Source organism: Orcinus orca, chromosome 10 (genome assembly GCF_937001465.1).
Source record: "Orcinus orca chromosome 10, mOrcOrc1.1, whole genome shotgun sequence".
Lineage (NCBI taxonomy): Eukaryota > Metazoa > Chordata > Mammalia > Artiodactyla > Delphinidae > Orcinus > Orcinus orca.
Genome location: NC_064568.1, coordinates 51,651,331 through 51,674,346, shown reverse-complemented (window position 1 = coordinate 51,674,346; position 23,016 = coordinate 51,651,331). Strand labels below are relative to the sequence as shown.

Genomic DNA, 23,016 nt, shown 5'->3' with positions numbered 1-23,016 from the left:
AAAGTTTATACTGTGAAACAGCACCACAAAGTAATGAATATTAGCAGTTCTTCAGTGAAATATATGAGAACTCACACTAAATGGTATAGATAAAAATCTGAGATCATTTTCACACCAGTTTAGGTTTTGCTGCCAAACAGCTTGTGTAAAAACTTTTGCTTTCCAGATCTGTTGAATTTGGGGATTGCAGAAGGGGGTTCTGGGCTTGTATGGGGCTACCCATGTTTGTTTCACCGGGTGTTTGAATGATACCCACTGGGACTGCCCTCTTCCTTTACACTGCCTGAGACCACCCTCACTGCCCACCTCGGGAATCATCCCAACAAGCAGCCCCACTCGCCTCTACCCTTGTGTTTTGGAAAATCTAGCAGCCAATCCCGAGCACACAAAACACAAGCCTTGCTTTCTTGCTGCTCCTCTGGGGCTTCTTTTCAGTCTCAGCCTCCACCTTCCACCTTCCAGCCAAGCAGAGTGGACCTGGACTCCCAGTCCCACATTGCCCGGCTCCCTGGTGTCCCCATGCCGGCCTTTCGTGTAGGTCTGATCTTGTTTGGGAACAGAAATTGGCACTTGACAACCTTTGTTCTTCACATGAATGGAGGTTGACCTGACATCAAGTTATTAAATTTGAGAAGCCTTACTGTCCACACATGCAAGTAGATTTTTTTCTTCTGATTTGTCAAATGATGTAGCAGTTGAATATATTATCAAATTGACAATTCTGGGCTTTGTAAAGAACAATATAAAAGGATATTCACTGTGGCATTGCTTGTGAGTTTTCAAAAATCAGGAAACGACACTAAAATCCTATCATCTGCAGGCGACATACCATGCAGCCATTCATAAAACAGGCAGCCCAACTCAAAACATTCTCCCAGTTAATATAATTAAGTGAAAAGGTCTAGTATAATGCTCTCCTATTTGTGTCTTTAAAAAGTTCACCTATGCATAGAATATAGCATATTTTTGGATGATTATGTAAAAAAGTAGAAACAACTGAAAAATTGGGTCAGATTTTTTAAAAATTTATTTATGGCTGCGTTGGGTGTTTGTTGCTGCGCACGGTCTTTGTCTAGTTGCGGCGAGTGGGGGCTACTCTTCCGCGGGCTTCTCGTTGCCGTAGCCTCTCTTGTTGCGGAGCATGGGCTCTAGGCACAGGGGCTTCAGTAGTTGCAGCACCTGGGCTCAGTAGTTGTGGCGCACGGGCTTAGTTGCTCCGAGGCATGTGGGATCTTTCTGGACCAGGGATAGAACCTGTGTCCCCTGCATTGGCAGGCGGATTCTTGACCACTGTGCCACCAGGGAAGTCCCTGGGGCAGATTTTTAAAAAACGACTTGCACCTGTGTATCTTCTTGCATTAAAAATGCATGTGTTCCCTAACTTGTCTTAAAAGGTTTCCGACTCCTTTCCCCCAGAAAGAAGTAACTTGTCCACAGCTGGACTCTGCTGTCTTGAGCTGGTGGTGATTGTGTAAGAAGGAGGGTCCAGATTCCTTTCTTTCACCTCTTCGCAGGCCCCCCAAGACCACAGCTCTGGCCAGAGATGTAGGAGGGCTTCTGCGAGTTTGAGAACACTGGCATTCAATGTATTTTCCCTAAATCAAGTAAAGCTTGGTTTTGGTGTTGTTGGATAGACTTAGTTGTGTGGCTGGACTTTACTCCTTGAATTTGATTTACCATTTTTTAATAGGAGAGCCTGCCGAGTGTTACATACAGATAAGGCTTCTGGTTGTCACCAGCCCACCTCCCCTTCGTGTCTGTAGTGGTGGGTGGAGACCTCCTTGTGTCTAGGCGTGAGTTTGTGGGAGGCCGCATGTCCCCAGTCATTTTAAGGGATGTCAAAGAAACCTCAAAAAGTAAGTTTATAGCAGTTAATATTTATTATCTCAGTTGGGGGATCTTGACAATGAGAGGCCCCCTCCATACTTTTCTGTTTACACTTCTCACTGATGTGGATAGTTGTATTTTAACCTGGTGCTCCAACGTGAGTGAGTGAGTGAGAGAGAGTGTGTGTGTGTGTGTGTGTGTGTGTGTGTGTGTGTGTGTGTGTGTGTTCCTTGTTGGATCACATGTATCAGTAATATAAAATGTAGAACATTCTTGTTCATTAACAGAGCACTTTATTTAAGCCCTGGCTAAGGTAAACCTGCCTGCTTGGTATTTTTATTTATTTATTTATTTCCTCCAACCCCCGCCCCCCCCCACCCCCATTCCTCTCCTGCTGGGCTCACATTCCTAGGTCTTTGTCTCCGCTGGTATTTTAGAAATTTTGGGAGAGGAAGGCAGTGGGTGGGGCGTGTTCTGGAAGCTGGGGGCAGGGGAGAGGGTGGTCACTTGCAAGGTCAGAGGTCAGGCCTGCCCCATTCAGCTGGGCAGCCAGATTGTCGCCATGTGGGGGGGGGAGGGGGCGTGTCCACACATCTGCCCGGGAAGCCCCAAACAGGCAGCTCAGGCCTTGGAATTCCTGCCGCCAGAGGACTGCTCCTTCCCAGAGCCACAGTTCATGGCCTCTGCCACATTTCTTTCTGGCAGTGGGCCCTCTGAACAGTCATCCAGTTTATTCTTTTAAAGTAACCTTAAGTAAGCTGGTTCAGAGAGAGTTGCACCCATGCACACCCGTGTGCACCTTTGCCTATTCACTGAGTTTCATAAGCTATAAAATTGTAAGTTTTTGACCTTAGAAATTGCCAGGTGAGTGAGATGTGGAGCTTCTAAATGGAGTGTGACATCTTCCCAAAGTTTTACTCTGATATTTCACTAGAAAGTTTCCAAAATGTGGGACTTCCCTGGTGGTCCAGTGGTTAAAACTCCATGCTTCCACTGCAAGGGGCCCAGGTTTGATCCCTGGTCGGGGAAACTAAAGTCCCACATGCTGAATGGTGTGGCCAAAAAATTTTTTTTACAAAATGTGATCGCATTTTCAGGTTTTAGACAGTGTGTTCTTTTTCTAAAAAAATCAAACAGTTAATTAAAAGCACCACTGAGGCTCTGCTTTTACCCACTTATACTGTCACCCCCAGCCCCAACCCGTGGTCCTACAGTCAGCCTGGAACTGCAGAAGCAGTGGCGCTTCCAAGATCACAGGGTGTTCTAGGCGATTAGAGCTGTGTCAATCCCACGTGAAACACTGTCAGGTGGGGTCACATCCCAGCACCCCCGTTTGCCCATTTTAGAGGTACCTGGGCTCTCAAGGCTGGACATGCGGGTGCCTGCAGCCTAAGGTTCTTCCCCACTCGCAGGAGCCCCACAGACTCCTAAAGCAGGGGGACACTAGTCAGTCCACATAGTTGTCCAAGAAAAGGTAGCTCCTGAGCAGAGGTAAAGAGAAGATTGCTTAGCTGTTTGGTAAGAACAGGGAGCCTTGTGGCAGGAGATTTTCACACTTCACATTAGCAGGAGTGATCCCTTTATTCCCGTGACAAATGGAGGGAGCAGAGGGGAGGGATGTGGTTGAGTCGTGGAAACTGGCCGCAGAATTGCTTTAGCACCATGTCGTAAAATGAGAGTGTCGGGCATTTCCCCACATTTACCCAGTTTAGCATTTTTCGGTTAGTATCTAAGGCTGGCTTGGGAACTTTAGATTTATCAAATGAGAAAGATTAGATAGTCTCTAAATGGTGGACCTTCTTCAAAAAGTGATTAGCCTTCACAAAGAAAGGCAGATGCCTCCTGGGTTCCGTCTCCCACGGTACAGCACGGGACAAAAATCGGCACTAAAGTTACAAACCCGATCACGTTTCCCTCCTGTAAAAGAGGGTCCAGAAAACTTGCCGTATCACAACCATTTCTTCAAAGTAGGAACGTGATATCCTAAGTCTTTCCTTTTTCCATTCCTGGATCCCAGAGTTCCCAGAGAAGCAACCTAACCCCTGCTGGATCACACACCCCCTACGTGGAGCAGCCTGTTTGGCTGACAGTCATTTCCTCGTGGACACGCACTACGCCGAGACTTTGGTTGGAATAAAATAAATAACCTGGAGAATGAGAGGAGCCGCGTTCTCGCTCTGCCCCAGGCCCTTTCTGTGTGGGACTTTCAGCCTAATAGGAACTTTCTGGGTCTCTGTGCTTTGTGCTTTGGACAGGGTAACCATCTTCCGTGTGTTGGGACCAGCCCTTGTTCCCTGTGCAGCCTCCTCCCCTGGAGATTCAGTGCTTGTGTATGTGAAAGACACCCCCCCCTACACACACACACATGCCCCCTTCCCTGCCTGTTGAGTGTTGGCTCGCTTTCCTTCACCCCAGGTGTACCAGAGGCAAACTGAAGCTCTGCTCTTGAAAGCAAGCCAGCAAACATTTATAGACAGCGGCCCTACGCGCCGGCTCTGGGGAGGGATGCAACGGGACTGGCCCCGTTCTGTGCCAAGGAGCTTTGGCTCCTGAGAGCTCGGCTCTCAGGCAGGTTTATCAGCAGGTGGAAGAGGTGCCAAGCCGCTCCCCCCCACCAGCACGCAGGGCCCCAGGGAGGCACAGAGCATCATATAAACAGCGCTGTCAGCACCGGCTGCCTCCCACGGTCAGCTCCTTGGAACAACTTGGCAGGAAGAAGAAAGACAAGAAGCTGGCTGACTTTACCATTAGCCTTTGGCCTCTGTTCCAGAAGCTTAAGCCCGCACCTTGCTTGAGTGCCTTGGGTGTGCTCGTGTCCTTGATGGGGGGACGGTGGCAGCCAACTGCCGTGTGAGGGGGATTGATCCTGGCCCCCAGCCTGGTTTCCACCCCAGAGCGTGGGGTGGCAAGAGGAACTTGTCGATTTATCCTTTCATTCCGGCCACCAATCTCAGACCAGGGACACAATCTTGGAACCTTTCTGGGTAATTAATCTCAGATACAGGGAAATCTCTTATGGAGGATGATTGTTTTCTTTTGTTTTAAATAGTTTTATTTGTATGACTGTATAATTATTGTCATTTACTAAGGTCAATTGATGAGCAGCACATTTTATTTTTTTAATCTATTTTTTTCGGCCACACTGAGCGGCATGCGGAATCTTAGCTCCCCAAGCAGGGATCGAACCCGTGCCCCCTGTAGTGGAAGCGCAGAGTCTTAAGCACTGGACCCCCAGGGAAGTCCTTGGAGGATCATTTTGTTTCACCTTTGCCTTTGCGGTGTCTCAGTTGTGGTTGTGAATGGAACTGGAGTAGAACGAGGGTGTGGGTTGTTTTTCTTTGGGTGGGGATGGGGGGAGCAAGTTGTCCTCACAGTCGCCTGCGGGTATCCCGCTCCCTATGCGGTGTGCTTGTTTATTGTGGGGTCCTGAGATCCAGAGCACCCCGCCACCCACCCCCTTGTCATTAACACCTGGCCCTCTCTGGTCCCCAGGTGCTGCACCTGTACTGTGACACGTGCTCAGTGCCCATCTGCCGAGAGTGTACTGTGGGCCGGCACGGCGGCCACAGCTTCGTCTACCTCCAGGAGGCGCTGCAGGACTCACGGGCGCTCACCATCCAGCTGCTGGCTGATGCCCAGCAGGGCCGCCAGGCCATCCAGGTCAGTCCCTCCCCACCCTTCACCTGTTTCCCTGGTTCTTTCTTGCATATAAAACCTTTACCACCACTCCCTTTCAGATGGCATGTGTAGATTATTGGGCAGAGTCCAGTGTCTGGAGGCCATGGGACTCATCACCACATGAGCCCATGTGACACCCACGCAGCAGCAGTCACATGGGGGTGGGCAGTGCACGGAGACCTCACAGTGTGGTGAAGATGACAGTGATGTGGCTGGAGTTACTGGCTGGTCAGGGCTTCTTCCAGATACCCTGGCTGGACCCCTTCACATCAGCTGCCTGTTTGCCATCCAGCCGCCTCCCCAAATTCAGGTGGATATTAGGGTGTTCAGTCAGGACTCTAGAAAGACTGGGTGCTCACCTTGCTACTCAGATTTGTTTATAGGTGAGAAATAAGTGAGCATGGGAAATTTTATTTAAGGTTGAATCTCAGACTCTTTCTTGGGTGATATATAAAGGTCATGCCATGGTTATTTACTTATTTATTTTTAATTTAATTTTATTGGAAGCATTAGCTATTGCTGTGCTATGCCATGCTATTTTATTCTATTCTATTGGAAGCATTAGACGTCCTGGTGATTTAGACCCTTGTTTCTGTTGAATTCCCATCCCTTTGGGGCTAGGAAGGGACACGTGTAACTCTGAGATATAGTGAAGTTCTCTTACATAGGCAGGTAATAGTGTGCCTTAATTTTTGAATCTTCTTGCCTGATCCAGGTGACAAGGTTTTAGGAAGACAAAAAAATCATAGGTTGTTTCCCTCATCTGGTAGGATAAGCTTGAAAGTCAAGAAACATTGCTAGGACTTCCCTGGTGGTGCAATGGTTAAGAATCCACCTGCCAGTACAGGGGACACGGGTTCAAGCCCTGGTCCGGGAAGATCCCACATGCCGCAGAACAGCTAAGCCCGTGCATCATAACTACTGAGCCTGCGCTCTAGAGCCTGCGAGCCACAACTACTGAAGTCTGCACACCTAGAGCCTGTGCTCTGCAACAAGAGAAGCCACTGCAATGAGAAGCCCGCACACCACAGTCAAGAGTAGCCCCTGCTCTCTGCAACTAGAGAAAGCCCGCGCACAGCATTGAAAACCCACCACAGCCAATAATAAATAAATAAATTTATGGGGGAAAAAAAGAAACATTGCTAATCTTCGAGTGGCAATTGAATAGGAGGACTTCCCTGGTGGTGCGGTAGTTAAGAATCCTCCTGCCAGTATAGGGGACACGGGTTCGATCCCTGGTCCGGGAAGATCCCACATGCTGTGGAGCAACTGAGCCCGCAAGCCACAACTACTGAGCCCACGTGCCACAACTGCTGAAGCCCGTGCTCCGCAAAAAGAGAAGTCACTGCAATGAGAAGCCTGCGCACTGCAAGGAAGTATAGCCCCCACTCGCCACAACTAGAGAAAGCCTGCGCACAGCAACGAAGATCCAACACAGCCATAAATAGATAGATAGATAGAAAAATATTTTAAAAAGTAATCGAGTAGGAAACTGTTTAGAACGAGTATTTGAATACATGAATTATTTTTAACATAAGACTTCTTGGAAATGGTAAAGAATCAATCGTGTGTTCTAGGGTGGGCAGGTGGTTTAGGATTTTAATAAGTTTCTCAGCAGCTATCAGCATTCCTATGTGTGATACTGAAGTGATCTTTCTGATGAGTCAAGTAATCTGATACCAAGTCACTTTCACTCTTGACGAAAATACAACATTTTGGTCACTTATGTAATTAGAGGATTTCATAAAGGTGCACAGATTCCCCGGGGGACATCCAGAGTTTGGGTCAGGAATATAGTTGCTCTCCATGTAAGACAGCCTTGATTCGTTACTTGTATTTCTTTCATCACATTTAAGATGCCATTAACTGTAAGATATGCACATTTATTTTATATACAGCTAACAAAGGGAAAAAGCCCACTGACAGTGTTAAGATGAATCACAGTTTCAAAGATATTAAATGTGATAAAAATTACATTTTAGAGTGAACTACAGTAATTCCCCCATCTGGTACTGGTATGGTGGCCTTTGAGCTTATGGGTGACACTTGCATTCTCTAGTATCTTCTATCAGGACACTTTAAATACCTGTCATCAGGCCACCATTGTTCTCCATGGCAGACATCACTAATCACTTTCTGCACCCTTCCCTGTGAAACCCAGATTTGGCCTCAGACTCCTCCTCAGTACTAAGTGGCCACCACTCAGCAGTCACATGGCATCACTGACTTGCCTCAACTTTGAGTGTTTGATTGAATCTGTTAACATTTGAAGTTAACATTTTTTCTCAAGCCCCCATGCTTGTTAGGTGACCCACCCTCCCTTCCTCCCTTTTTCCTTCCTTTCTTTCCTTCTCTTTCTTTCTTGCAAATGTTTCTGTTTTCAGAGTTTCCCCAGCCCTTTTACCCACTGCCGTTTTCCCCCAACCCACCTGCCTCTTGGCATCCTTCAAATGCCCTGCTTAGATAATGGGAACTAGTTAAGCAGGTCCTGGTCTGCACGTCTTGGAATGCAGTGCTTGCCGGGCTGTTGTGTAGGATTTGGAGAGGAAAGCTCCATTTGGTCTCTTCACATAGGACTTCTATGACTCTAGGAATGGGAATGACTCAAATTATAGCCAGAGCTTTGCTCCCCTTTGACCTATTTGGAAAATGGAAGAAATAGTTCCTGTCATAGGATGGGAGTTAACACAAGGGCCTGCTAGGGACCTAGGAGGAAACAGTAGCAAACAGTAGCAGCCTGGCTAGGAGGGTAGGCGGCGAGCAGACACTGGCTGTGAATGCAGAGGGATGGTCATTGCTCTCCGGCCAGTTCTTGCCCTGTAGGAATGTGTACCTGTTATTTCCATATCTTCTGATTTTAATGGAAATTCAGTTTGGTTAAGTAATATGATGTTAATATAAATAGAAGGCAGTTTGTGGCCTTTGCTTTCCATCGAGGAAGCGCTAAAGAAATGTTGTGGCCATAGGCTTGGTTGCCTCAGTCAGACATTGATGTGGATACCAGCTCTGTGCTAATTAATAACCAACACATCTGAAAACAGGGTGTACCGGTTAATAACCTACCAACCTACCCTTTCACAGTCGTGCCGTGTGAGGCTGGGGCTGCAGTGTTCACTTCAAACCACGTGCCTGGAAGTGGGGAGAAGGGACTTGCTTCTTCCTTTTGACTTCCTGTTCTTATCAGCAGTATTTTTTTACCCTGGCAGCAGAAGTTGGTTCCAGTTTCTAGCTTTTGCCACTCCCAGAATGAGCTGGGCCTGGGGTGCCCCTCCCCCATACTTCTGGGTGCTGGTAACCCCTACTTTCTTTGTTCTGTGAGCCCAAGGGGTGGTAGCTACTGACTGCAGTTACTGCAGTCTGTCTTAATCATCAGTGTGCCCTTTGCATTAGCAGTTCCCCGCTTCCCGTTTAACCAAATTCCCTGTATTAAATCGTCTCTGCTTAAATGTCTAGTGAGGTTTCTCTTCTTCTGAATTAATCCTGACAGACAGCCCGAGACACCCTGTTATGGTATCTGCTTACATGCACACTTATTTGATCCGTCAGTCTAACTTTTTTTTTTTTTTTGCGGTATACGGGCCTCTCACTGTCGTGGCCTCTCCCGTTGCGGAGCACAGGCTCCGGACGCACAGGCTCAGCGGCCATGGCTCACGGGCCCAGCCGCTCCGGGGCACGAACCTGTGTCCCCTGCATCGGCAGGCAGGCTTTCCACCACTGCGCCACCAGGGAAGCCCGTCAGTCTAACTTTTTGTGTTTCGGGTAATTTGGATACAGCCATCTATTTCAACTTGTTGGCTACTGTATTAGTTTCCTAGGGCTGCTATAAACTGGGTAACTTAAAACAATAGGAATTTGTTTTCTCACGATTCTGGAGGATAGAAGTCAGAAATCAAGGTGTCAGCAGGGCTGTGCTCCATGTGAAGCCTCTAAGGAAGAACCTTTCCTTGCTGCTTCTTGCAGGTCGTGGTCTGCACGTCTTGGCTTGTACTTGCCTTACTTCCATTTTCTGCCTCCATCCTCACATGGCCCTATGGGATATCAGTCACTGCATTTAGGACTTACCCTAGTCCAATATGACCTCATCTTAACCACGTTCTGAAGTTGCAGGCACGCCTGAAGTTTGGCAGGACGATATTTAACCCAGTGCAGTTATGTAGTGCTTTGATAGGACACGGTTTATGGCCGTAGACACGAGCAAGTATAAAATGTATAGATTGTTCCTGCTAGAACCCAGTGCTAAGTACCGTGCACTGTGTACCTGGCCCACCTTAGTTCAGTCTGTAATGACACTTGGGACAGGATAGTAAAGATGGAACGGAAACACTGTGGATAGGTGTCCTTTACTTCCGATTTTTGAGAAGAAGTGGCATCTGAGCTAGGTTTTGAGGTTTTAGGGTGACTTTGGAAGAGAAAGCATCCCAGGCCAAACTGTGAGCCACCCAGATCGGCCAGGTGCCAGCTCCTATCCGCTCAGTGGATCCTTAGGCCTCACGGGGATGGGGGCAGGGAGTGCAGTGAGCAGGTGTCATCAGACTGAGAGCGAGAAAGGTGGTCAGTTAGGGGTCCCAGTTGTAAGTGACTGAATGAGTCATAGTTGATTAGCCGGGAGCATATTCATGAAAATAAGGCTGGTCATGTATTGTTTGATTCCATTTGTGTGAAATATACAGGATGGACAAGTCTGTAGAGACTGTAGGTTATGCATGCCGTGGGGGAGAGGGAGGGGAGATGGAGAATGACTGCTCCACAGGCGTGGGAAGCTACGTTTTGGGTAGAGAAGGTGTTCTGGAGCCAGATAGTGGTGGTGACTGCACCACATTGCATGTGCTGAATGTCACTCGTGGGACATTTTATGCTGCCTGTATTTTATTACTACAATTTAAAAACAAAACAAGGTAGGAAGTGCGAATAGGCCTATCTGTATGATGCGAGCTAAGTAGGATGAGGGGAGGGGATGACCAGGGGCTGGACTCGGCTCTTCCCATATATTGTCCTGCATTTTTCTCACTTTCACTCCGAAGTTGGAGAAGGGCAGGAGCTTGTCTGAACTGGTAGGAGGTGGAGCTAGGATTTGAACCTGGGTTTCCTGAGCCCTAGGATGACCATCCGGCCTGGCTTGTCCAGGACTGTGCCCGCTTTAGATGTGTCTTGTGTCCCAGAAACCGTTCTCTGCAGGGCACACAGAAGACTGGTCACCTGTAGCTGATTCCTGAACCCAGGCAGGTTCTAAACCCTTGAGGCTTCCCTGGGTCCCTCCTGATCTGGGACACCTGCTCTGAAGCCTGTTGCAGCATTAGCAATCAGTTTGAACTCCCTGATTTAATACCTCAGTGTCTCCAATCCTTGTGGCTTTTCAAGGCACATCATGTAATATTCATGAAAACACCAGGCCTCTGTCTGGATTAATTTTTTATGAACAATCATACGTCTGATTAAACGGGCTGATTTACGGGGGCTGATGGTACAGGGTTGGGGCCTGGGGGTGCAGAGGTGGTCTCTGGCCATAGGCAGGGCTTCTCAGGTGCATCAGACACTGTTTCCCAGTTTGCACTTGGTGTTGGTTCTGAGCTGGGCTGCAGCCTGTTGCACACCTTCTCCCGAGGGATGTGCCCAGCCTGCGAGATTTCCCCCAGGTGGGGAGCCTGGCCGGAAAGTCTGTGGAAAGTTGCTCGTGCATCTGCAGTAGAACATTTCACATCTGATCCCCAGTCTGTTTTGGGCTGTGACCCAGCTACACTGGTTTCACTGTGTCAGACTATCTCTTAATAGTCCTGACATTCACTTTGTAGGTGCCATTTCTTATACAAAGAAATGCAGCCCTTGCCAAGCAGCTCCTTCAGTTACATGTCAAACAGATGCCCTTCTCTCCCCCAGTGCCTGCTTTCTTTCCAAGGACGTGGACCTCGAGGTCTGGGCTGGGGGCCTAAGGCGTTAGTTTTTCGGGGCTGAAGAAAGCAGCCTTAAGTGCTGCGTGTGAGGAGGGAAGGTACTTCTCTTGCTCTGAGATTGTTTTTGGTTTTCCAGCTGAGCATCGAGCAGGCCCAGACGGTGGCAGAGCAGGTGGAGATGAAGGCAAAAGTGGTACAGTCGGAGGTCAAAGCCGTGACTGCGAGACACAAGAAGGCCTTGGAGGAGCGGGAGTGTGAGCTGCTGTGGAAGGTAACGTGGCAGGGGGGGTTGCACGCCCACCCCACCCTTGGGCTCCTCGGTGGCCGGCACGGCCTCTGAACCACAGCAGGGTGACAGCATGCTGATGTCACACCCTGGATCCCGGCTCTGAGTTTAGAACACTTGGTAGTTTTCTCCTAAGTTTGTCTGCAGAAAGATGCAGGGGTCCCCCTCCGAGCAGTAAGACGACAAGAAGCCTTTTCAGAAGCGGTCAGGTCCCCGAGACTGGACAGAGTCTCAAGTTTTCTATTGCAGGCACTCAGGTGGAAGCAGAAAGAAGGGAGTACAATGGAGACTGCTGTTAGGAAAGCAGGCTGCTAACACACGTCCTTAGTTTTGGTGTCCCGGCTGTTTGGACTTCCTGACCCCTTGTGGAAAACCAGTTTTCCACTTGTGGGGGCAGTGAGCGAGTGCCCTTTCTTCCTGTTGGAGCCGGAAAGAGCGCTGAGCTGGTGTGCTGTTTAGATAAAATCAGCTGGAGGGATGACTCGCCCCGCCCACGTCCCCTGCAGCATTTTCTTCTCTGATCTTGAGCTCTCACTCAGGTAGAAGAGGGCAGCGTGCCTAAGAGGGGCCAGTACCTCATGCCAGTTCAACTGGGATCACCTTCTCTGAACCCAGAAGCAAGACTATACAGAGCTGATGTGAACGGGTGTGTTTGAGTGTGTGGTGCTTGTTTGGCTCACTGCAAACTATATGATGGTGGGGACTGCATGTCGATTTCTGAAAGTGATCCTCGCCAATTTCCTGTCCCCTAAAAGAGTAAATTGTATTGGCCTTTGGGAAGGCTGTGTGGGCTTTTGCATTGCCTCTTCCTTTGAGTTAGCTCTGTATCTAGCTGCTTTCTGCTTCTTCTGACTCTCTACTGCCTTTTGACAGAAGAGAAGAGTCCTTGGATGGAAACAGTCCAAGATTTAATTCACATGATTTGTTCAGGCACCTTTGTGGGCCTGACACAGTTTTCAGACCCTCCGATGTCCCCAAGGTCTGCCAGTCCCATGCCACCCACGAATGTTAATTATAACTGAAAGGGGCCCCCTCCTTGCAACCTGAGAGCTCTGTGGTGAACTCTGCCACAAACTTGCTCTGCTGGATCTGCTGATGAAAAGGCCTTTGTGTGCAGGGGTTTCTGCAGATCTCACCTTAGTTACCCTCCCTCCGGTGGGGCTGAGGACCTCTCTCAAGGCAGTTCTCTTTCAGGAGGAATAGAGAGCACGTTTTTTTTTTACCGTAGGAGAAGCAAATTGGGAAGGACAGTCAGTCTCTTATTCATGTTATCAATTTCGTTTTTACTTGCCTAAAAACTCATTCTTGGATAAATCCAAAATCAGCCTGCTCATTCTGGACACGCCTCAGTCCCATTTGTGCTTGCTTTTTTTGCTGGGGTACCACGCCCCAGATCCTGTGGGAGTCCCCCTTCTTCTTCACTAATCACTGATTTTTCTGCTCCCTCTTGCCTGGCTCTGTCTGGGCACCTCCTTGTTACACAGTGGTGTTGTTTTTTTTCTTGCATCCTGGTTATTGGAGATAACTTGAGTGCTGGGTGACCTAGTTATAGGTATCTGGATGCATGTCCTTTCTTGTAGCTTGTGCATTTCCAGTGGACACGGCTGCCTCTTGGCGGGTAGCTGCAACTATCCGGTTGAGGGATCAGAATCGAGGCCGAGAGTTTTGGCCCAGTGCAAAACCAAACGACAGAGCTTCTCTTTGATCTGTCCCCACATGGGCTTCTCTGCACACACACACGTCCTTCCAGAGTGGACAGATGAATACACATGAATCAGGTCCAAAATCATGTTATCCACCCCCCACGGGAAAATCGGATTAAAATCCAGCCCTTCCAACAGTGGACCCTTATTCTGAAGTAGACTTTCTGTGGCTTTCAGATCGGTCAAGCGCTCAGAAGTCATGGTCCTCTCTGCAAAACAGCACGCGCTGGCTGGGCGACTGATCTGTTCTTTTCAGAGGAAACCACTTAAACTTAGAGGACTGAGTTATTTCCTGCAAAAGAATGGAGAACTGACTGATCAGGCAGACAGAAATCCCACGTTCCCTAATAGTGTGATCTGAGTCCGAAGCAGGTCAGAACCCGTGTCTACATACACGGTGTTTTAGATTTAGAGGCCCCTTTGGAAATAATACAGGCCAACAGTTGCTAAAAAGTTGGTGTCTCCAAATTTGGGGGGTGGGACCTCTCAGGCTCCCTGATGAAGATTTCTAACCCCTGTGAAGAGAGAAAACGGGACAAGGAAAGAGCCGGGTTTGTGATCCTCGCCAAATCCTTCATTTTATTCTCTCCACACACAGGCTTTCTGTCTCTGATCGTGTGTGTGTGTGTGTGTGTGTGTGTGTGTGTGTGTGTGTGTGTGTGTGTGTGTTTATGCTGAGAGAGAGGCTGAGAGAGAAATATCCTTCAGGAGACTTTAGGCCCTCTGTACGTAGGAGCATTTTCGATTCAGTGTGTTGGGAGTGCATGACCAGCCTTGTAGTACAGTCCGTTGGTCTATCCTTCCTCTGGTCCCCTTTCTGCCACTTTTCTCTCCACATTCAAGGCCACCTGTCCCTGACAACCCTCTGTCTAAATCAGGGTCACACTCTTTTTCTACCCTCTAACCCCAGCACTGTCTGAAATTGTCTTGCAGTATTTCTTTGCTTGCTTAGTATCTGTTGCTTTAAACTCTAAGCTCAGTGGGGCGGGGCCCATGTTTTCTATGGGCCACATGTATCTCCAGCACCTGGCACAGTATAGGTGCTCAGTAAACGTTTCTTTGTTACACGGCTGTTTCTAACTTCTATTTAATTTCTAACTGAGAGAAAATTTGCAGGAATAATAAAAGAGCCCCTTGTATCCTTTACCCAGATTCACTGATTATTTACATCTTGTCCCATTTTCATCATTCTCTTTCAATAGGTGAGTGTGTGTGTGTGATTTGACAGTAAGTTGGAGTGTTGGAGACACTGCCCCTTTACACCTAAATGTTTCAGTTTATTTCCTCTGAGCAAGGATATTCTCTTAATCACAGTTAACCAAAACCAGGAAGTCGAATCTTGATACAACACCAGTACCTAATCCTGAGTCTGTAGTCACATTTCACCAATAGTGGGTTGGTGTTTTTGTTTGTTTGGTTGGTTGGTTGGTTTGGTTTGCTTTGGTTTGGTTTGCTTTGAGTTTTTTTTGGCCATGCACGGCTTGTAAGATCTTGGTTCCCTGACCAGGGATCGAACCCACACCCCCTGCAGTGGAAGCACAGAGTCCTAACCACTGGACCATCAGGGACATCCCACCAATAGTGTGTTTAATGGCAGTGTCCTCCCAATCCAGGATCAGTTGTTGGCGTTTAGTTGTCAGGTCTCTGTAGTCATCTCCTGTGATCAGGGACAGTTCCCCAGCCTCCTCTGTCTTTGGATTTTGCCACTTTGGGGGAATGCAGACCAGACGTTTCTGCAGACCCTCCCTCGGTGTGAGGTTTCCCTCAGTTATGAGTATGTCAGCCAATGTGTTGTTTTCTGTCTTGGTTCTAAGCCTCTGTGTCCTCTCTCCCGGCTCTCACCTTTCCCTCCAGGTAGAGAAAATCCGCCAGGTGAAAGCCAAGTCCCTGTACCTGCAGGTGGAGAAGCTGCGGCAAAACCTCAACAAGCTGGAGAGCACCATCAGCGCCGTGCAGCAGGTCCTGGAGGAGGGGCGGGCGCTGGACATCCTGCTGGCCCGAGACCGCATGCTGGCGCAGGTGCAGGAGCTCAAGACCGTGCGCAGCCTCCTGCAGCCCCAGGAGGACGACCGGGTCATGTTCACACCCCCTGACCAGGCCCTCTACCTCGCCATCAAGTCCTTCGGCTTTGTCAGCAGCGGGGCCTTCGCGCCGCTCACCAAGGCCACGGGCGACGGCCTCAAGCGGGCCCTCCAGGGCAAGGTGGCCTCCTTCACTGTCATCGGCTACGACCATGACGGGGAGCCCCGCCTCTCAGGAGGCGACCTCATGTCGGCTGTGGTCCTGGGCCCTGACGGCAACCTGTTTGGTGCGGAGGTGAGCGACCAGCAGAACGGGACATACGTCGTGAGCTACCGGCCGCAGCTGGAGGGCGAGCACCTGGTATCGGTCACCCTGTGCAACCAGCACATCGAGAACAGCCCCTTCAAGGTGGTGGTCAAGTCCGGCCGCAGCTACGTGGGCATCGGGCTCCCGGGCCTGAGCTTCGGCAGTGAGGGCGACAGCGATGGCAAGCTGTGCCGGCCCTGGGGCGTGAGCGTGGACAAGGAGGGCTACATCGTGGTCGCTGACCGCAGCAACAATCGCATCCAGGTGTTCAAGCCCTGCGGCGCCTTCCACCACAAGTTCGGCACTCTGGGCTCCCGGCCCGGGCAGTTTGACCGGCCTGCCGGCGTAGCCTGTGACACCTCCCGCAGGATCGTGGTGGCCGACAAGGACAATCATCGCATCCAGATCTTCACCTTTGAGGGCCAGTTCCTCCTCAAGTTCGGTGAGAAGGGCACCAAAAACGGGCAATTTAACTACCCTTGGGATGTGGCGGTGAATTCCGAGGGCAAGATCCTGGTCTCCGACACGCGGAACCACCGGATCCAGCTGTTCGGGCCCGATGGGGTCTTCCTGAATAAGTATGGCTTCGAGGGGGCTCTCTGGAAGCACTTTGACTCCCCGAGGGGGGTGGCTTTCAACCACGAGGGCCACTTGGTGGTCACCGACTTCAACAACCACCGGCTCCTGGTCATTCACCCAGACTGCCAGTCGGCCCGCTTCCTGGGCTCAGAGGGCACCGCCAATGGGCAATTCCTGCGCCCACAGGGCGTGGCCGTGGACCAGGAGGGGCGCATCATCGTGGCCGATTCCAGGAACCACCGGGTGCAGATGTTCGAGTCCAATGGCAGCTTCCTGTGCAAGTTTGGCGCTCAGGGCAGTGGCTTTGGGCAGATGGACCGGCCCTCCGGCATCGCTGTCACGCCGGATGGGATGATTGTCGTGGTGGACTTTGGCAACAATCGAATCCTCATCTTCTAATCACATTCCTAGGCTTCTGTGTTTGGGGTGCGCGTGTGTACGTCTCTCTCTCTCTCCCCCTTTTGAAATTCAAAGAAGAAACCGTCTCAGGGAAATTCCTTTTTTTTTTTTTTTTTTAATTTTGTTTAAAGACAACAAGAAAAGTACAACATTGCTTATGTCCTACCTCATCTTTATTTTTTTACAGATGAATGTACGTATCTTTTCTGCAGGGATTGAGCCTGTGAAGTGATGATCTCTATCTACCTCAGAAACCTTTACATTTCCTTCTCCAACAGGCCCTCTGCCCTCCCACCCTCGCTCAGTGGAGTTCACGTTTCCTCTCCCCTCCGTGGGGCGTGACACGCACAAGCCTAGCATCTCTGTGGCTGGGAGGGTGCTGGATGTGTGCGGTGGGGTGCATTCTGTAGATTGAGCCAAGCAAACACGAGAAAACTACTAAGTTAAAAAGAAAAAAAACTATAACACGTGGAAAAATGGGATTTAAGATGCTTAATTGTAGAGTATTTGTGTTCTTGAGAATACTGTGTTTATGGGGTTAGGCTGTGTGGTGATCTTGATCTTTTTGGGAAAAATCTTTTTTTTTTTTTTTAATGCTGCAACAGTGAACTTCCTGTGTTCTTTTATACCTCAGTGTGTTTCTCAGCCTGTTCAACATCAGTATCTTTTCTTATTCCTAGAAGAAGTGGCTGTGGCTTGCTAGCCAAGAAAAGCAGACCATTCCTATCTTAGGGTATGCAATCTTTGTTTCTTCTAAGGGAGGGTGTGTGTGTGCGTGCGTGTGTGTGTATGTATGTGTGGGTGTGAAGCCACCTTACACCAAAATAGTAAAAATGCTATACCACCTCCCAAAGAACTTTTTCTTTTCACACTTTGGTTTCTGAAAAATAGATGTAGTTCAGGATTTTTGATTAAAAGTATTCTCAGAAGTTGTGTTTTTAGTTTGCTGTTGGTTATAAAGAATTAAGTAGAAGAAGAAAATTACCCTCCTTCTCAGAAAGAGGATTTTCAGGCATGTGGCGTGTGGACATTGAGTGGGTGGATGGGCACGCGTGTGCTGAGTTGGTCAGCAGAGAGCATGAGACACAGGCAAGGGACCCCCAGACTGCAGTTGAATGTTGTTCTGTTAATGTTAGGCATTTCTTTTCCTAAGAAGAGTAGGCAAAGGAATGAACTTTTGTTTTAAAAGCACAATTTTTTCCTGCTTTGGAAGTTCAGGGAAATAGAATGTTTTAAAGTCAAGTTTATGGGAACAGCCCATCCCCACACCCTCTTCTCGGGTCACTTTTACAGAGTGGTCTGCTCCCAAGCCACGGAGCACGGTAAACGTGAATTTTCCCCCTAAAGGCCTTTGAATGTAAAGGATTTGTAAACCACGTTGCCCCAACTGGAAAAACGTATAGGAACTGAAACCTCTTGTTCAACCTGTATCTCGGTACCAAAGAATGAAAATTTATTAAGCCAGGCTCCCACTGCAGAAACATGGGATGGCATCCGTCACTTTACAGGGTGGGTTTGTCGTAAGCTGGACTTGGGTGCAGAACCTTGTGCTTCTGGGCGTTAACTGTCTTTCAAATACTGAAATGAGAACCAAATTCCAGAGCACCACAGGAGAAAGAGGTGCTCTCAGATGGCAGTGGCTTCCAGGACACTTCTTGTTTAAACTGGAAGACTAACAGATCAGTTTCTATCCCTGTATTTAAGAGAAATTCCTCTTGCAATATGGATAGAGTTTTTAACGAACAGACTAACAAGTGGATAGATTGTTTTTGTCATCCCCCCCCAAAAAAAGAAGGAGATGATGGGGACCAGTGTAGCAAGCCAATCAAACTGCTTTTCCCATCCAGCTCTTTTGGACATTTAATTTACCACTTCATGGTCCCCTGTGTCTTCCCATTGCTTTAGTTCTGGGGTTTCTGAGTGACCAAGATGGGGGAAACCTTGTTGCATAAAGGAGAACCACATGCAATAAAGGATCCAAAAACTGGAAAGTAGTTTCAAACTGCTGTTGCCCAGCTGCTGTGTTTCAGGGTGGGAAGGTGTCAGGGGATCTTGTTATGGAAAAGCATTTCTTCTTTTATTGAAGAATTTAATAGTCATTCCCTCTCTAATAGTGAATCCATCTCTAATTCCTATTCAGTTGCCTTTTATGTTGCCCCTAAGTTCGAAGTTCTTTGACTGGTAAAGAGATCACGTAATTAAACATTTTTAATTGTTTTTTATTTTGGAATAACTTGGTGCTGAACCTCCTCCTCTCAATCCCCCTGCCCCCTAAATAATCCCCCTTTAAACACCAAAGACAACTGGTTTTAAATGATTAAAAATTTTTTTAATTGAAAAAAAAAGTATCTTAAATTCTTTAAAATGTTCTCAGAAACTCAGGTCATGATTATGGCTAAGCTATTTCCAGTAGTCAATACCTTTGATTATTCTGTCTTCATTTTCATCATCTTCACTCTTAACCTTTCCTTCCCAGTTTCCCCGTATGTGGGGAAATATTGGAACCTGAGTGAGAAATTTCCTTGGTGAGTAGCAGCAACCAGAGCTGCTTATTTAACATTTTTTTGTGGATCTGGTTGTAAAGCCAGGGTTTCCACATGTGGCTAAAATGATTAGGGCTTAATAGAGTATTCAATTTGCCTGCTTAAGGCAACCAGGTCCCCTCCTTGAAATGAACGTGTCTCTGGGTGATAACTGCCGCTTTACTCTCTGTAAAAGGTACGTCTTCTTACATTTTCTGCACCCAAAGTTGTGCATCGCTGCCATTTGAGAAACATGGTCACACTTGGGAAGCTTTTGTTTTTAAAATACTGCCATCTGTGGCTGCCCCAGATTGACTCCTGACCCACAGGGATTGGTGCAAAGCACCTCCAGAGTGTGCTTCTTGTACAGTGTGGAAGAGAGATGAGAAAAGCCAGCATTTGGACCTCCCTAGTGTGAGAGATAACAAGTGTTTATCAATGCGTATCTCCTGCCCATTATGGGGTGATGCTAGGTAGCAGGAATTGGGTCAAAGAGGGTGTCTTTAACGTGGTGAAAAGATAAGGTCCTGGGTGCTGTGAGGGAGGAGGATAAAATGTTTCTCTTGAGGAAATGTGATATTGAGACAATAGTCCCCAGGTATGTCTGATCTGGTCAGGGGGTGGGGTGAGGTGTAAGGTCAGTATATGGTTTGAGATGCCAATTGGATTTGGATGTATAGGTTTGGATATTGAGATGGCTAAAGGAAATCTAAATAACCCACAGATACAAGCCACTTTTGGTTGATACCAACTTAACGTTTCAGAAGTGTTACTGTTTTTCGTTATGGTGGTTTTGTTTTTGTTTTTGAAATAATTCCTCTGTGAAATTGGTCACGAGAAGCAATGCTGTCTGAGAACCTGTGCTGTGTGGTGGCTGGCAGGTGGCATGCAAGTTGGCTGGAGCCCAGTGGCCCAAACGGTACCCCCAAGTGCACTAACTCTTTGATTGATGGATGCCCTTTTAAGTCTAACTTATTTGGGGAGTCGGGGAAACACCTACAAGGGTACCATAAACAGAATCTAAATTACGCGCTGGGCCAAAAAAAAGTTGCCAGATGGAAGGCACTTTGTAATGGGGCTGTAAGAGAATAGCATGAGATTGGCTCAGTCTGCTTTATTCTAGTTAAGCCAAAGCTTAATGATCGGAGGCAGGAGGTCTTCTGGGCTTGAAGCAGCAGAATACTGTTGTATGTGTGTCGTCTTCCTCTTTGGAAGATTCTAAGATTGCTGTGTTCTGGTAGATAGTGAAAGATATGCCAAAGTTATAGGCTTGTTTTTCTGTTTAAAAAAAGAAGAAATCCAATGGTGCCAAAAAGTATTTATTTAAAACATCACTCTTACTGAGTTTCCAACAGTCTGGGGCTGTATAAAAGTCATAGTCTTGTACTTGCGTGTGATGGAATCGTGGAGCCTGGCCCTCTTGAGGCGCTCTGGCCTCCCTGGGCTGGGCTGCCTGTGGGCCAGGGCACAGGACACACACACCAACCACTCCATCCCACACCATCTGCTTTTGTTTAGTTTCTACCTCACTTTTGGTGAAAGTCATCTACCTCATGTTAGTATCTGACGGGTCTCTGAATAGTATTAATCCACCGGGGAGTGGGTAGGAGTGGAGAGCTACCTCGAGAAGAAAATGTTTTCATAAATTCAGAACTGACTTCTCACAGGAGAAGCGTTTGATTGACCTTGGAAAAGAAACTTTGAAACCAAATAGTCCTATACAGACAAATGTAGTCATAAATCCAAGTATTTCTTACCAATCTGGCTTTTTCCCCCCACCAGGAGTTATGCACACCGTTACCACGTTGTTCAGTGTTCTGAAACCACGGGTTCATCTGACCTTTTTGAGGACTTATCTGCAAATAAAGACCTTTAGGTCTTTTTTTTTTTCTCTTCAAGAGAAAAAATATCTGTATTTTGAATGTCTGAAAATACACCCTTTTAGGAGCAATTCTAAGGGTCTAGTTGGGAACATCACCTATTGGAAAGGAATGAACATCCTTGAGACCTCGTGATTGTATTTGTACCCTTTCTGGACCCAGCAGGATGTCCCTCACCATGGCATTGCAGCAATCACTGTCTTACTGAGCAGTGATGGTGAAGTGTGTGTGTTGCTCTTTTGTGTTTGATTTTTTTTTTTTCCCCTACCAAAGGTAACATGTTCTTTGACGGGTTATTCTTTTCCTTTGCTTGTTTATTAAATACTTGATAAAGTTGAGAAGCACATTACCATGATATACTGTATTGCCTCTCCACCTCTCTTCCCCCCTCGCTTAATTTTTGTTTTGGTTGGAAGAGAGCATCCATAAGACCACTGTCATTATTGTGAATTTGGTTTATAAATGTCATGGTGAAGAAATACCTCAATGATGCCTATTTTAAAAACCGATCTTACGGGTTAACAAGCCAGCCTGGTGGGATGTTTTCCATCATCATTTAACCAGTAATGGTTCTAAAAGTTTTGTGTATCCACATGGTCGTAGACCTCCTTTTAATGATTGTATTAACTTACAAGCTCAGGTAGTATTTTTCTTAAGGCTCTATCTCAGAGCACACTGACTGAATGTTAATGTGTGTAGCAAAGTGTTTACTTTCTTTAAATAACCAGCTCTGGAATAGTTCTTTGTGTTTCTAGCAGTCTGTGTAGTTGTCTTTTCAGAGGAGGATTTTTCACATTTCTGGGGTGTTCTTGTTTCTAGGACAGTAAGATTTCTTTTCTTCTTTTCCCCTAAATTCAATGCAGGTGAGAGGGTGGGAGGGTAAGGGCTGTTGTTTTTAACTAGCATGTTAGGTATATTCGGGTGGGTGGGAAGGTCGTTTGTATTTTTTTAAATGAATCTTGCTTAATACTGTCCATTAGCTGTCATGCCCGGTCAGCAAAATGTTAATTTTAAAGCGTAGAATACATGGCTTGGTTGAGGGTTTTTTGTTTTTGTGAGAAAAGTAAATGCAAAAATTGGAGAAATTAACATGGGCATGTTGCCTTCATGTTAGAATGACTAAGGTCAGAGTTGTTTTTTTTTTTAATTTGTCCAAGGCAGACATGTAAGGGATATGCACCACCAGACTAACTGCCCGGGCCACAGGAACCATGCTGCAAGCCCACCTGGGTGCTGACTGCCTCTTGACACTTTTAAAAATGGGCATCGTGGTGGTGGTGCGGATCCCGTCAATTAAGTGGAGAATGGGGAAACAAAGGTTTTTCCCCCAAACCTTTAAGGTAGGTTTTTGTTTGGGGTGGGTTTTTTTTTTTTTTCTCCTACCCTCTGGATTTTTACTTTTAAATCTTAAGTGATATACTGCAGGCCTCAGGCATGACAGGCAATGAGCAGGTGAAGAACCAGTGGAAAAGTGTTCAAAAACTCCTGTGTTAGCTAACAGGCTTCTGAATGTATCGCTCTGGTCCACAGAGAAGGCTGGAGAAGGTAGCAAGGAGATGCTGTATCAGCTACTGCAGCCTTAAAACAAAGTTGGTGTCTCTTTGGACTTTAAAATTGTTCCTATGCAGCTTATTTTATTTTTGTTTAATCAAATAAACAAGAGGGTTTTTCCATGGAAAGAGTGTGTCTGTGTCATCCTTTAATTGAGAATAAATAAGGGTGTGTACACTGCCCATCATGAAAGGGAGTCTCTGATGCATGGCCTAGAGGTTGTACCCTGGTCAGTGGGTCAGATTGGGTCCATGCGGTGTTTTCAGAACAGGTGGATACCAGCATTTTAAACGAGGACGTGTTAGAGCTTAAATGCTTAAAATCTGGACTTTTGGATTCTTGGGAAGTTTCAGATCTGGCAGCCACAGGCCTGTC

General features: G+C 47.4%; 1 protein-coding gene across 1 annotated transcript in view; it reads left to right on the top strand.

Moving 5' to 3' along the window:
• Positions 1-22,769, top strand: part of TRIM71 (tripartite motif containing 71) — a 64,138-nt gene extending 41,369 nt beyond the window's left edge. Inside the window, exons 2-4 of the mRNA XM_004279694.3 lie at positions 5,320-5,487; positions 11,530-11,664; positions 15,237-22,769. Coding sequence (XP_004279742.1) covers positions 5,320-5,487; positions 11,530-11,664; positions 15,237-16,688 — 1,755 coding nt within the window. The 3' untranslated portion in view covers positions 16,689-22,769. The remainder of the gene's footprint in view (positions 1-5,319; positions 5,488-11,529; positions 11,665-15,236) is intronic.
• Positions 22,770-23,016: the final 247 nt, after the last annotated feature.